This window comes from Antechinus flavipes, chromosome 2, assembly GCF_016432865.1.
Source record: "Antechinus flavipes isolate AdamAnt ecotype Samford, QLD, Australia chromosome 2, AdamAnt_v2, whole genome shotgun sequence".
Classification (NCBI taxonomy): Eukaryota; Metazoa; Chordata; class Mammalia; order Dasyuromorphia; family Dasyuridae; genus Antechinus; species Antechinus flavipes.
In genome coordinates, this window is record NC_067399.1 from 361879727 (window position 1) to 361894373 (window position 14647).

Genomic DNA, 14647 nt, shown 5'->3' on the forward strand with positions numbered 1-14647 from the left:
CAGTAGAAATAATCTCAGATTAGACAGAACTTGGTTGTCATTCACTATGACCTCTGTGATCTCAAGCAAGTTACAATGCTCAGTATGATTATGCAACAGTAAAATGGGAGAGACTTGAGAAGCCACTAAATCCAACCCTCATTTTTTTTTAACTGGGGAGGAAACTGAGGCACAGGGAAGTTGTGACATATTCAGGGCAGGTCCTGCCAGTGAATGAGTTAATCTCTTCTCAAGAATGGAGATACATCTGCTCCCTTTGAAGCCTACTGACCACATACACATTACCCAAATGCTGATGTACACAGAAAACATTGCTTTATTGACTGCATTTGCCAACACACTGAGGAATGCGAAGGTTTTCCATAAGCTATAGGCCATGGTCCCCATGTGTATTTAAAGCATACACGGAATTTGAACATGATGGCAATGCTGGCAGACAGCGTTATCACAAGGCAACACAAACAGCATGCATTACATGGCCACACAGAACGAGTTGGGTACATTCTATTGCTTTAAGGATTGCCTAACATGGAAAATGTACAAAAAGGAGAAATAGGTCTTTGCATTAATGAAAAATACATTTTTTCTCTACAAAGGAATCTTTCTAATACAAGAAAATAAATATTGCAACATAAGCCAAAAATAATTTAAAATTGCTCTTTTCAATATATTTTCAATATTTCTCTTTTATATTAAATGGCACATCACTTTCTTTGAAACAAAGAAAACAGAAGGCTCTCCTCCTGTGACATTCATATCATTTCCCATCACTGATGTGGAGCAGATTTTATGTTAAAGGGAATAAAGTTGGTGGGGATTTCCTTAAAGAACAACCAAAGATGACGTTGTCCTGGCAACAGAATGCTAAATCTCCTGAGGCTTTCTGGCATTGGCCAAAACCAATTTGCTAAGCGATCCTGAGGGTACTCCCCCAGAGCTCTAACTCACATATTCTCCAAACCCAATCCATGGTAGCAGCTCAATCAGGACCAAATGGCTCATTCTTCCTTGTGCTAGAAGGGATGGGGAATTCAAATCACTGCCAGCATTTCTTCTCACAGGTGCTAACCTAGACTCCTAGACAGACAGATACCAAGCTATCTATTCCGTGGGAACTCCAGTCTAAGCCACACAAAAGGTTCTAAGGAAATCTTTAATGGTGGGAGTAGGGTGGGTAGGGGGCCTAGGAAACTGATTTTCACATAAAGTTAAGTGAGTCTTCCACTGGTGCCATTGATTCACCTGGTATTCATACACATATAAACCCACCTCCACCACCTCTCTTCAACTCTTCCTCCACCCTTGAATTTTGGTGTGGCTTTTTAAAGGATACAAAGTCTTTTATAGTGCAAACATTAACTCTTGCAATTCATAAAGTATCTAGAAGTCAAAGCTCATTTAATAAAATAAACCATTCAAACCTCTGTATTTTTTAGTTCATTTCAAAATACATTTATAGTACCAAAAATATTTTCAAGTTTTCCTCACCTGGGAAGACTATAGAGGAGAGCGTGGGGGGAGGCACCAGTCTAAAGTCCTGGGAGTGTTATAATGGAGCAGTCCTGGGGAAGGGGGAAGCAAAATGGAGGGAACGATGGACTACATGACAATAGAAATACTAGCATTCCATCTTGGCCAATGTGAATTACTGAAGGGAAGGACATGTAATAAACATACAAGAGTTTCTGGAAGGGATTAATGGTGATAGTTACTTCAACTTTGTAACTGGATATTAGGGGGTCTTTTGCTTAAAATTCACGTAAAAATCCATTTGCTCCTTTCCCCCTACTGCCCTAATGCTATTCCTATTTTCACCTTTGCTATAGTGAGATGCCCCCTACTACAATGAAGGGAAGATGAAGAGAACATAACATTTGACAAGAGAGGGACAAAGTACATTCCTATGTTCAGGGTCAAGAAACCAGTTTGGAGCTGGAAATAGAGGCAGAGGTTGATTTCAGGAGTTATACCCCTTTCTTCTCACTTACACGTTATTCTGCTTCCAAAATGTTTTCTTTCATTTGATAACTTTATTAAGTTAAGCAAAACAAAGTAGCTTAGACCGAATTCTAAGAACAAGGCCACATCCTGATTGATCCTCCCTTTCCTCCTACATGAGTTTAGTTGGGCAAGGAATGGGAGCAAACCCTTCTCTGGCCCTAGTGCCTTAAGGAAGTGTTGCCACCAATCTAAGAGATGGTACCAGTCCTGGTACCATAGTTTGATCTAGATTCTCTTTCCACCTCTCTACACTCCTTTATCCATGAAGTTTCTAATATCTGAGGCTTCCAAATCCTCCAAGTAGAACTGGTTCTCACATATAACATCCCACTCCCTTTGGCTCCCAAATAGAGAAGCATCCTCTAGCTCCCCAGAAAATATATATATAACATTACATAAGATCTAGGACATCCCCAAGTTCCTTGGAAATCTATTCCTCCTCTGCAACCCACCTTCATCCCCATCTCCCACAAAACCCCAAGCTGCCTAGCTGCTACTTTTGGTTGTTCTTTAAGTCTGTCCCTTTTGAGTGTCCGATATGGATCAGGCAAGAAATGAGGTTGCAGGTCAATGAAGCTGTGTACAGGGATTTGTGTGAGACGGTTTGCTAATCATAGGTGAACTGAAGTACACGGAAGCAAGGTCCATTAAAAGGCAGCAGATTGATTATTGTTTTGACTCATTATACTAGAATACGGTACTAATGCCTACCAAGCCTGTTGAAGATAAAACTAAATCCTATTATTGTGTTTAACATTATCAGAACACACTGAACCTTCTGAATCCATTAATTCTCTCTCCTAGATTCCACAAAAGTTGGAGATCAATTTGCAATGTTGACTTTTTTTTGGCTTTAAAGACCCACATGAAATTTACTGAAAGGCCAACAAATGTGCAGTCAATGCACACTTGGTGGCAGATTTATTGTGAAGAGTCAGGATTTAACCATGTTTTCAATCAATCATCACTCTCCTGGTTTGTGGGTGAACCACACGATTGGAAACCAGGACTTTTCTTTGCTGGTTTCATTGTCAGTTTCTCCCCAATCTGTGAGTCTGAGAAAGTTCAGAATGGACTACGCCAAGCATCAGAAATCAAAACACCAGGGGTCTGTGCCATTCCAGTGGCAAAGAAAGAAAGGGAGAAAAAAAAAGCATCCTTTGCAGAAAGCTTGGATTTTGATGTCTTGGTTACATGCTATGAATGTATTTCTAACTCCTTTGTTGCCAAATAGCTCCATTTCTTTAAAATAAAAATCCAAGTGACCAATTTCTGGGTCCAGGCTGTGCTGCTGTGTTATTGTCAAAAGATTCTTTGGCATCCACAAAATTATTCAACTGATTCATTTGACATTTGCAAGGTTCTTGTTTGAAAAGTTCTGGTTTTGCCAGTTGAAGAAGTGTCCCAGGTGTAATTCTTAAAAATTAAAAATTAAAAAAAAAAGTCTCACTGAATTTTGTTGTTGTTTTTGTTCCCTGAGCTGTCAATCACCCTGGGGTCACTCCAACCAAATACATTAGCGCAAATCAACTGTGACCTTGGAAGCCAGAACTGAAATGATGGGGTGGGTTAAGTGCAAACACAGAAACCTGCCTGACTCATAGGTATCATCGTGGGTTTTTAAAAAACTTTTAAGGCTTAGAAGGGGCATTTCTTTGCATGAAAATCTTGTGGTTTTAGAATACTGACTTCGATAAATCAACCCTCCCCATTCTATTTCCCCAAGGAGTTCACAGGCTTGTAGGTAGGAGCGTTTTCCCAAAACAAAAACAAAAAAGAAGGAAGAAACTTGTAGTCTGAGTAAGACTGGAAATTGCTATAAGACCAACGATCTGATTTGCTTTCCAATGTGCTGGACAGGGACTACAAGGAGGCTTTAGCTGTCACCTGTTCCAGGAAGAAGACTTTGCTTTTACAGTTAACACATTCAAGTTTTAAATGTTTATTCTTTTCCTGTTTTGCAAAGTGAATGCCTTGACCTTTTTGCCCAGCCCCCTCCCTGCTCCCATTTGGCTAATGGATTCACCTGAGTGTCTTGAAGCTAAGGGCTGGCAACCTGGTCTGTGGGATGTTTTTTCCCCTCTTCTTAATTCCTATGGCCATTCAGGCACAGTGCTGGGAAGAAAGGAGTGGCTGGCTGAAGGGTTGGCCCTCAGCCCTAGCATGGAAGCAGACTGAACTGGAAAAGGTAAGAGAAACAAATTGACAAGGCTTCTGTTAAAGGAGTATTTCCCCCCACCCTTAAGTGCTTTCTTCAAATAAGCTCTTTGTGCTTTAGAAAAATTAGTTCTGTATTAGGTTTCGCTTATTCTACTTCCTTGGATGTTGGAGGGTGTTGCCTTGCTGTGGAGAGGGGTTCAGCTATACTCCTGGAACCTGACTCCTGACCCAGCCTTTGGACTGGATGTTGAACCCTGGGCAAAGCAGGAAATGAGTTTACTTGTCTTTGCCTTGAAATAATGCCCATAAGACTGTCATCCCTGCAGAAACAATGGGTACTGGCAATATTAGACCTCTTGTTATTGATGCCTTGGGCTACCCCAAATGGGGTCAGAACCCCCAGTCCCTGAATGTCTGTGACTAGCATTTTGCTTCATTGGGTTAAATTATTAAAAGGGATGACTCTTGTCACCCAGGTCAGGGGAGTGGAAGCTTTTATGTCCTATTGTCCAGCATACAGAGGAGAGAAAGACAACAGTACTCTATTTTAAACTATATATATAAAACAAATGAAAACTCCCACCCTGCCAAGAATGGAACCCCTTTGTTATATGATACCAGGAAGAAATTGAAAATGGCAGTTGTAACTGGGTTTAGGCCTCTTAAGAACTGTCACAGTTGGTTATCTGGTTGAGTTAGGATGCCAAAACGCTCATTCTGACTACTTCCTCGTTTCCCGAATCCTTCTGGCTTAGCTGAACCCTGCCACTCCCTGGCTCGGAGTCAGAGTCGCTCATTTCCGCATCGGAGAAGTAACCATCGGTCTCATTGTCAAAGTGCAAGGTGACCTTTGGCCTTTCCCCCTTTGAAGGTCTGTTCATTGCCTCGGGCTTTGGATGTGGCAGCTTCCTAGTCTCTTTGCCCTCCTTTGGCAATCTGAACCTCCCTACTGTTTTAGGACTTCCCAACGAGCCAGGCACTTGAAACAGGCTGTTAGTCTCAAGCGGAGTTGCGCCTACAGTCTCCCTGTCTTCATGTGGAGAGCTCCTTGAGCCTGCCAGGACATTGGGGTCATGAGCTTTGGGGCTGGGAGAGTGGTGAGAAGATCCCCTTTTGGGGGTCTTCCGAACTTCCCCACTGGCTCCTTTGCGATCTATAGATATCCTGGTGGCCCCATGAGTGGTTTTGCTGTTCCCAGAGTCATGGTTCAAGGGTTTCATGGTATGCTCTGGTGGGGAAGTCCGCTGACCAGAGTCCTCTGGGTGATCTGAGAGCAGGGAGCTAAGGCCATCCCCAGGGACTTTCTTCTTATTTGCTGGCCTTGCTTTGCTTGGGACCTTCTTGGTGGGGTCACTGTGCTTGAAGGGAGACTTCAGGGAATGGTCCATCATGATACTCAGCAGGGTCTCTTCATCCTGGAGCAGCTCCTCAGAGAGGAGCCCAGACGTGTTGTCTTCATGGTGCCCATTGTTCAGAGACCACTCACTCATGGCCATGTTCTCTGTAGTGATCTGTACTGACTGGGCCAACCAGCTGTTGAAGAAGGTTCCATCAATGGGGAAAGAGGTGGACAAACCTTGGGGAGGAGGGGAGAGAAAGAGAAAAGGAAGTCAGACTTTAATGATGATAAATGTTGGGTAGCAAAAGCTAGCTTGTCATATTCAATGTGATGGTCCCTCAGAACTCCCTTTAAGAAAACCTGCTTATTAACTGGGGAAATAATTCAGCAAGTTACAATATAGGAATTATTCCACTTTAATCTGCTGCTCTGCCTAGTACCAACTTCACTGAACAAGATGATCTTGGACCAATTACTCCCTGACATCTTCCTGCCTCCTTTTCTGGGTTGTCTCCCCATTTAGATTGTAAGTTCTTTGAAAGGACTACCTTTTTCTTAATAGTACCCCCAATGTTCAGTATAATGTCTGGGACATAGTAGACACTTAATAAATATGTAATGGATTAGAATGGATTTAATGTGAGTAAGTACTATTGTGTGGTAAGAAATGATACTTAAGTTTTCAGAGAAACTTGGAGAGGATGGTATGAATTGATATGGAGTAAAGTGAGCAGAATCAATTTATAAAAAATAAATTCATAAAAAACAATTTATAAAATAACAACAATATTGTAAAGACGAACAATGTTGATTGGGAAACTAATTAATGCAATGATCAGCCACAGTTTCAAAGGACTTATAATGAAACATGTTACCTATGTTCTGATAGAGAGATAATAAACTTCAAGTGCAGTATGAGACATACGTATATGTATAAATTTATACATACACACATATGTGTGTATATTTATATCTGTATCTATGAGAGATCTATTTTTCTTTCTCAACTGGGGCAGGGGGATGGAAAAGAGAATTTTCTTTGATTAAAAAAAAAAAAAAGAAAAAAGGAAAGAAAATCCTTCTTTCAAAGTTTAGTTTTGCAGGCCATCTCTTTTACTATTTATCCCTAGCTATACTCACATATTTCTGTAGTGATTATTATCTGTACCAAAAAAAAAAACCAGAGTATATACTCTCTAAAGTATAGAAAGATTTGGAATAATTCAAGTTTATTTATTTATTTATTTGAATCCTTGGTTCCAACATTCACTAACCTATTTTAATTTGGGCAAGTCACTAAACTCTTCCTGACTCAATTTCTTTACCTGTAATAATAACAAGATATTTTGTGTTCAGAATAACAAAAAGTATGTTCTCAGGTGAGACTTAGATAACAAAGGCATTAACCTAAATCTGACATATTGTTGCTTTCTAGTTTAACTAATTGTTCTTGTCAAGTAGGTACAAATCTCTGTTGTTTCCAGGCTGTTCAAGGACTAGGAGCAAACTGTGACAAATCCCAAATGCCTTGCTCTAGTTATATCTATATTCTATTACCTACATATCTCACATGATTGTTGTGAGCAAAGTTCATTGTGAACATTTTAGAAAGGGGACTCATTATCTGGTTCTTACATTATGCGCATAATACCTTTTATTGCTTCTCCAGTTAATTATAAATTCCCTGTGGGCTGGGATCGTTTTTACACACACACACACACACACACACACACACACACACACACACACACACACACACACAAAAGCACATATATTTTGTGGGAAAGTCTCTACTTTACCTTCTACACTAAAGCTGCCAGTACAGGTTTCCTTTCAGTCAAGGAGAAACCTTGCTAGGCAAAGCCTGTTTTGGCTTACATAAAAAAAGCATTTCATGCTCTCTTATGAGACAGCAGAACTCTAGTGTTCATTACCTGATACAATTCTTACAGATTTCTTGTATACACTCCTTGAACAACTACATACACTAAAAGTCTCAAAGGGGTACAGTTCATTTGTAAGAAATGATTAGAAGTCTTTTCTCTCATAATTAATATCTGCTTAAGAGATCAGTAATAAAGAACAATTCCCTTTGCCAGATACATCAAGAGTTAGACATAAAGCATTCTAAGGTATGCTTTATAGTGTTAAAAGATGCAGTTCAGGTACTAGCTGCCATAATCACTGCTGAGCTGTCCTTGTTTCATTATGTGTAGATAATTCCTGGAGGAAAAAAAATGGAACACTCTAAATGCAATTTCTTTTTAGCATCTGTACAAATACATGGTTTGCTAATGTGATACTTAAAATGACAACACAGACAAGTACTGTTTCTCTAGGCAATTAGGGGGATGAGGAATCTGGCTTAATTGAATCTACTGGAATTGAACATTTTGGGAATTATTATCATTTGCTTTTGTTTAGCAAAATTTAGCACAATGCCTGGCACATAGGAGGTGCTAAATAAATGTCTGCCTGCACACACAAAGAATGTAACCTCCTTGAAGACAGGGCTGTTTCAGTTTCAATTGATCAAGGATGGACAGAAGCAGCTCCACCCAAAGAAAGAACACTGGGAAATGAATGTAAACTGCTTGCATTTTTGTTTTTCTTCCTGGGTTATTTATACCTTCAGAATCCAATTCTCCCTGTGCAACAAGAAAACTGTTCGGTTCTGCACACATATATTGTATCTAGGATACACTGTAATCTATTTAACATGTAAAGGACTGCTTACCATCTGGGGGAGGAGGTGGAGGGAGGGAGGGGAAAAATTGGAACAGAAGTGAGTATAAGGGATAATGTTGTAAAAAATTATCCTGGCATGGGTTCTGTCAATAAAAAGTTATTAAAAAAAAAAAAGAAGACAGGGCTGTTTCATTCTTTTTTTCATATCCTCAGCAAAAGCATAAGCAAAGAGTAAATGATTAATAAATACTGACTGATTGGTCATCTCTTATAGTACAAAGCAGTAAGGCCTTTCCTGTGTAGTTCCCTTCCTCTACTGTAGGGTATCTTCACTAAGAACACTTATAGAGATGATCTAGCCAAACTCACTCATTTTATAGACAGAGAAACTGACACCCTTGCCCAAGTTTATAGAATCCTAGGCTTCATAAGGTACTTCGGAGGCCACCTACTTTGATCTATACCAGACTGAGGACTCCCTTTATAACTTTCCCAATTAAAGGTCTTTGCTTAAAGCTCTAGAGTGAATGAGAGCCCACACTACCTCCTGAAGCAACTTATACCACTTATGAATCATAATAGTTTTTAGGAAGCTTTACTTTACTCCAAGCTCCTATCAGAGTCTTTACTATTTCTATTGATTACTGCTAGTTTTGTGCTCTAAATTCCTCATAGCAACTCAGTGAGGATAGGGTAGCTTGGATTTGGGTCCCAAGGCTGCTTTTAGAAGGCTGAAGTTGGAGTGAGAGAGAGAATTAGTAGAGGAATAGATTTATGCTTAAGAGACAAGTAGACCCAAAAAGATCTTAAAGAAGGGAAAGGGACCTGTATGTGCAAAAATGTTTGTGGCAGCCCTTTTTGTAGTGGCTAGAAACTGGAAATTGAATGAATGCCCATCAATTGGCGAATGGTTGAATAAATTGTGGTATATGAATGTTATGGAATATTATTGTTCTGTAAGAAATGACCAGCAGGATGATTTCAGAAAGGCCTGGAGAGACTTATATGAATTGATGCTAAGTGAAAAGAGCAGGACCAGGAGATCATTATACATGGCAACAACAATACTATATGATGATCAATTCTGATGGACATGGCTCTCTTCAACAATGAGATGAACCAAATCAGTTCCAACTGTCCAATAATGAAGAGAACCAGCTACTCTCAATTAAAGAATGATGGGAAATGAGTGTGGACCACAACATGGCATTTCCACTCCTGTTTTAGTCTGCTTGTATTTTTGTTTTCCTTCTCAGGTTATTTTTATCTCATTTTTAAATCCGATTTTTCTTGTGCACCAAGATAACTGTATAAATATGTATACATATATTGCATTTAACATATTTAACATGTATTGGTCTACCTGCCATCTAGGGGAGGGAGTGGGGGAAAAGAGGGGAAAAGTTGGAACAGAAGGTTTTGCAAGGGTCAATTCTGAAAAATTACCCATGCATATATCGTGTAAATAAAAAGCTATTAAAAAAAAAGAGAAGTAGAGAGTATCTGATCCCTGTTTCATAGGACAGTCCTTCAGATACTTGAAGACAATCATGTCCCTCTTAAAGCTTCTTTTCTCTGGGCTAAAAACATTTTCATTTCTTTGAATTGATCCTTCTCTAGCACGTACTTGAGGTCTTCCTTATCCAGGTCTTTTTATCTTAGAAGACTGCCATTTTATTAATATCCTTAAAATGGAGTTCTTTCAATGGTACACAAATATTCAAGATATGGTCCAGTAAGAGTATGGTGAGATTTATCAACATGCATTTTCTGAACATTATGCCTCTCTTAATGTGGCCTAAGAGGTCTGATTTATTGACCCCTAAGTAGAAGACATTATATGTAAGCTTTTCCAATTTCATCTTAATAGGATGTGGTCTTTCTAGTTATTGAGGGAGATCCTTTTGGATTTTGGATCCAACAGATTAAAAATTTGACTATGTTATCTTTATCAAAGTCATTGATAGAAATGCTAAGTATTTCAGGGCCAAAAACAGCTTCCCAGGGTACTAAAATTCAAACCCAAGTATTTTCACTCCAATCCACTACAACAGAAGCATAGGAGAAATCATAAATTTGGCCCCTTTCTCCCTTTCATTTACAAATAAGGAAATGGAAGACAAATGAGCATTTACAATTCTGGAACCATGCGCTAATTATTAAACCTTAAATTCTCTAGGCTTTGGGTTTCCCCATCTATAAAATATTCAAGATATGAAAATTAATATATAGTAAATAATACCCGATCTACTTCTTCAAAGGATTGTTACTTTGTAAAAGCACCTTAGAAAAGAGACCTATTATTATTATCAGTGCTAGCAGAGTGTTCTATACATGCTGGAAGTACTTATGTTTTCTTATTTAAAAACTTTTTGTATGATCCATGAAAGGTCTTTGAGTGAATGAGCCCAAAGTAATGATCCTTTAATAGTGCACTTTTAGTCACTGGTGACATAGATACTCTTGGGATTTATGGGGCAAGATTGGCATAATACCCCTCAACCACTTTATCTACTTAGAGAAGAAGGCTGGCTCTGCCCACAAGGGCATCAAAGAAAGGGAATTTAGCTCTTACTTTTCCTTCAATAAAGGACTATGCCTACTTGAAAAGAAATTTTCTATTGTTTTGGAGGTTTTAAAATGATTCTATTTTCTCTTTAGATAGTGATGGTTCTTTCAGGCCTAGTGCAGACCAGGAGTGATGCTGTCAGAGAGCATCGGGTCATTAATTATATCACACTACTTTAGCTCTGAGGGGAAGATCCTCACCATGAAATGTAAGCACAGATAGCTATTGCCCCTTCCTAAACCTGGCCAAATGTGAAATTCTATATAAAGACATCTAAATAAGACATCTATGGATAATAGCATAGAGAAGTGGGTGGGAGTACCAGTTAAGCCAGCACTTACTGTGTGACTTTGGGCAAAGACCATCTTGTCTCTGGGGCACAGTTTCCCCATTTGTAAAAACAAGTAGGTTGTTTTTGTTGACTACAAGATCTTTTAAGACCCTATATGTCTTGGATTGCTTTATTTTAAGTTATAAATTCTCTCCCTCTTCTGGCAGTCTCTGTTCTCTCTAGTTAGTTCTCAATTCTATGTTATATAGTCCCTATTGGCTTTGATAAGGCTGTAATTCTAAGATTCTAACATCTTTTGGGTTTACTCTAGGACACCAAATTGCTGGTATCCTGGGGATGTTTCTGAGGCATTGACTGAGTGTTTTCCCTTTTTAATCTTACTAGTTATGGCCCTGTATCTGACCGAAGAAGTCATTGAGATACCTCCACCACCTCCCTAACTCAGCTGGGCCTCTCTGCTGACCACAAAGTCTCAACAGGACAGAGTTGGAAGTGAGGATGCTAGGCCTCTGACTGTAGTCTGGGGGGAAGGAACCATTCTTGTCCTACCCCAGTCCTTCAGCTCCTGATGCCCTCTCATCCCTTTCATGGTACACAGAGTTTGTGACCTGAAAGTGCAAACATGGGAGATGGTATGTTGGCATTCAGAGCCAGGAAAAAAATAGGCTTGGTCAAAAGAGATTGCTAGTAGGATGAAAGGCCTACTGTTCAAGGAAGAAGGGGCTGATCTCAGACTCTCCTTTGGCACTGGAGCCTGGCCTGCGTGGAATGTGCTGGTGTCTCTGGCTCCATTCCCAGGAGCTGATTTAGAATGGAGTGACCTGGAGAAGCAGAAGACAGGCTCTCTCATTGCCTTTATTTGGAATGGAATCACAGAATCACAGGAGATCCAATTTGGAAGTTAGGCGGACCTCAGTTCCAGGCCTGACTTGGATCAATATTGGCTTTGTGACCTTAAGGAAGCCACTTTATTTCATGGGGCTCTGGGCTATTAAGACTTTTTAAGTTGCAAGGAGATCAAAAGCCTACTCCTAATCCTAAGATCAGGACATGGAGCCAGAAGAGACCTCTGACGTTATCTAATAAACTTTTATTTTACAGATAAAGAAACTGAGGCCCACAGTGGGAAAGAGATTTGCCCTGAAACACCATTAATAATTGGTGTGACCGATGTTCAAGTTCAGTATTCTGTATTCTTTTTAACTGCATCACACTTTAAGTGATGGCACCTGATCTGGATTGTATCTTATCTAAAGCTGTCCTATGAGAAATTAAAAACAAAAAATAAAGAAACAGTCAGGGAGGAGTAACTGAGGCAAACTGATACAAAGGTAAGGTACCCCAAAGCACCAAAACTCCCCCTGGCTGAGCCCTGCCACTGCATTTCTACATGGACCTTAGGACAAAAAGTGACTGTGAGGTTCAGCCTATAACTATGTCAGCTGGCCGCTGACTGACCTGTATGGAAAGTTCCTATGTCTCCAATATTGGCTTAATCAGCCATATTTAAGCAAGAAATACAGAGCTGTCTTTAACATAATCAGTTTAGCAAACTTCTTCTAATCCTGGTATGCAAAGTTAACAAACTTTCCTCATCATAATGTTCTTGGGGTCAATAAAATAGAGGGAGAGGTTTCCCTCTCACCTGATCCCTAAGAATTTGCTCAGCAACAATAAAGGCAGAGACCCAGGCTATCTGGGTACCAGGATATGTGGCATATAGTATGCTTCCACCACAGTGTGCTGGTGTGATGGTAGGCCTGGGAACCTCAGGCTTGTACCTAACTTGTGATCTTTTAGGGAGTTATGTTCCTTCTTGGCACCTCATAATCTCTTTATGGTTTTGCTCTCTGGCTGCTATCTGATCAGGTAGAGACATGAACTTCTTTTAAATTGGGTGGGCTTTTGGTGTTGCCAGGCCCAAGAAATGGCCTGGCCCATGTATGCATACTTGTATATATGTGATGTGTGTGTGTGAGACAGAAACAGAGAGGCCACATGGGATGGTCTCCTCAACGTCTTCCTTGCCTGAGAGTCCAGCTTCTGCAATGGTGGAAGCCACTTACCAAGCTGCCCTAGGACCAACTCATTGCTTGGCTTCATTTTTTCTTTCTTTTCAGGACTGGCCTTCCTGCTATCCCTTCCTTTCCATTTGGAGTCATTCTTCTTCCCCTTGCTTCTCTTCCCAGGTTGTTCTATGTTGAATGGACACAGAAAGAGAAGAGGAAATAGTTAGCCAGCACAGACTTTCTAGAGGAAGGGTATGTCTACATTACTCCAATCTGGGTACCATAAGGGATTGGGGAATTTAAGCTTCTCAGATTGTCGGATTTTTAAAAAGTTCTGCCCTACTTCGTTCCACTAAGACATGATGTGCCCACTGTGTGCAGAGTCTATTGCTCCAGCTGAGGGGCCTGTGAAGGGTTCCAAACTGGAGCCCAGTCTCTCAAGGCCCATCTCATAGTCATTCTTTCCTCTTTACTCCTTATGTGAATCAGAGAGGGCTAAAATTTCCACCCTCAGAGAGAGGTCTGGCCATGCGACTCAGGTAACACTTAGAAACTTCTATTCTTATCATCACCAGAACAATCTCTATGCGTTGTTGTCCAGGAAGATAGCCAGGGGGTCAGTGCTAGAAGCAAGGGGGATGGGAAGCATGAAATTGATCTTTTTCTTAAGTGTTTATATAGTCTTGTGTGAGAAATAAAGAAAAGAACAGGGAAACAAAATAAGGTAACATCTAATATAGTGTGATAAATTCTATGTCACATAGACAGTAAAGGCAATGAGAGTTTAGAGGAGAAGACCATTCTGGCTCACATTCTGGTTATACTAGACACGGGGTCCTCAAACTTTTAAAATAGGGGGCCAGTTCACTGTCCCTCAAACTATTGGAGGGCCGGACTATAGTAAAAACAAAAACTTTGTTTTGTGGGCCTTTAAATAAAGAAACTTCATAGCCTGGGGTGAGGGGGATAAACGTCCTCAGCTGCCGCATCTGGCCTGCGGGTTTGAGGACCCCTGTACTAGAGAATGGGTGAGATTTGGATAGAAGAAGCAAAGGGGTGGGCATTTGGTGTGTGTATATGTGTGCACGCATGTGTGAATGAATGAATGTGCTAGAGATTTATATGTTGTAATAAGAGAAAAAGGGAGAGATAGATTGGGACCAGATTATGGAGAGCCTGGAATGTGAGGCTGAGTTTACACTTGACAATGATATGAAGATACCTGAGTAGGGGAATTTTACAATAAAGTATATAGTATATGAATGTCAAGTCAGGAGTTGTGGAGTCTTCTTTTTCCTCCCTTTTTTCAATGTATAGCATAAGAATATTCAGCTTCTTCTACTCTGGGTAACAATTACTATGAAAAATTTCACATAGTTCTCTCCATAGGCATTTCCGGGTGGCAGAACAATCAGGGAGGAAATTAGCTGAGTTTCTGGACCTGTGGGAAGTGCTGATACAGGTGGGTAATACACCTCCTGGGTACTGGGAAAAGGGCATGTCTGAGTGCATAGTCATCCTAATACAACTTACAATCAGTGATGCCAGAAGGTGAAAGAATTAGGTTCTTTGTGAGTTTATCTGATTCT

The 14647-nt window shown here is 40.2% G+C and overlaps 1 protein-coding gene across 6 annotated transcripts in view; it reads right to left on the reverse strand.

Moving 5' to 3' along the window:
• Positions 1-293: 293 nt before the first annotated feature.
• Positions 294-14647, reverse strand: part of JADE2 (jade family PHD finger 2) — a 201766-nt gene continuing 187412 nt past the window's right edge. For all 6 annotated transcript variants that reach the window (XM_051978181.1, XM_051978180.1, XM_051978182.1 and 3 more), the window contains 2 exons: positions 13116-13244; positions 294-5737 (listed from right to left, as the gene is read on the reverse strand). In XM_051978181.1, the coding sequence (XP_051834141.1) occupies positions 4857-5737; positions 13116-13244 (1010 nt within the window). In that variant the 3' untranslated portion in view covers positions 294-4856. The remainder of the gene's footprint in view (positions 5738-13115; positions 13245-14647) is intronic.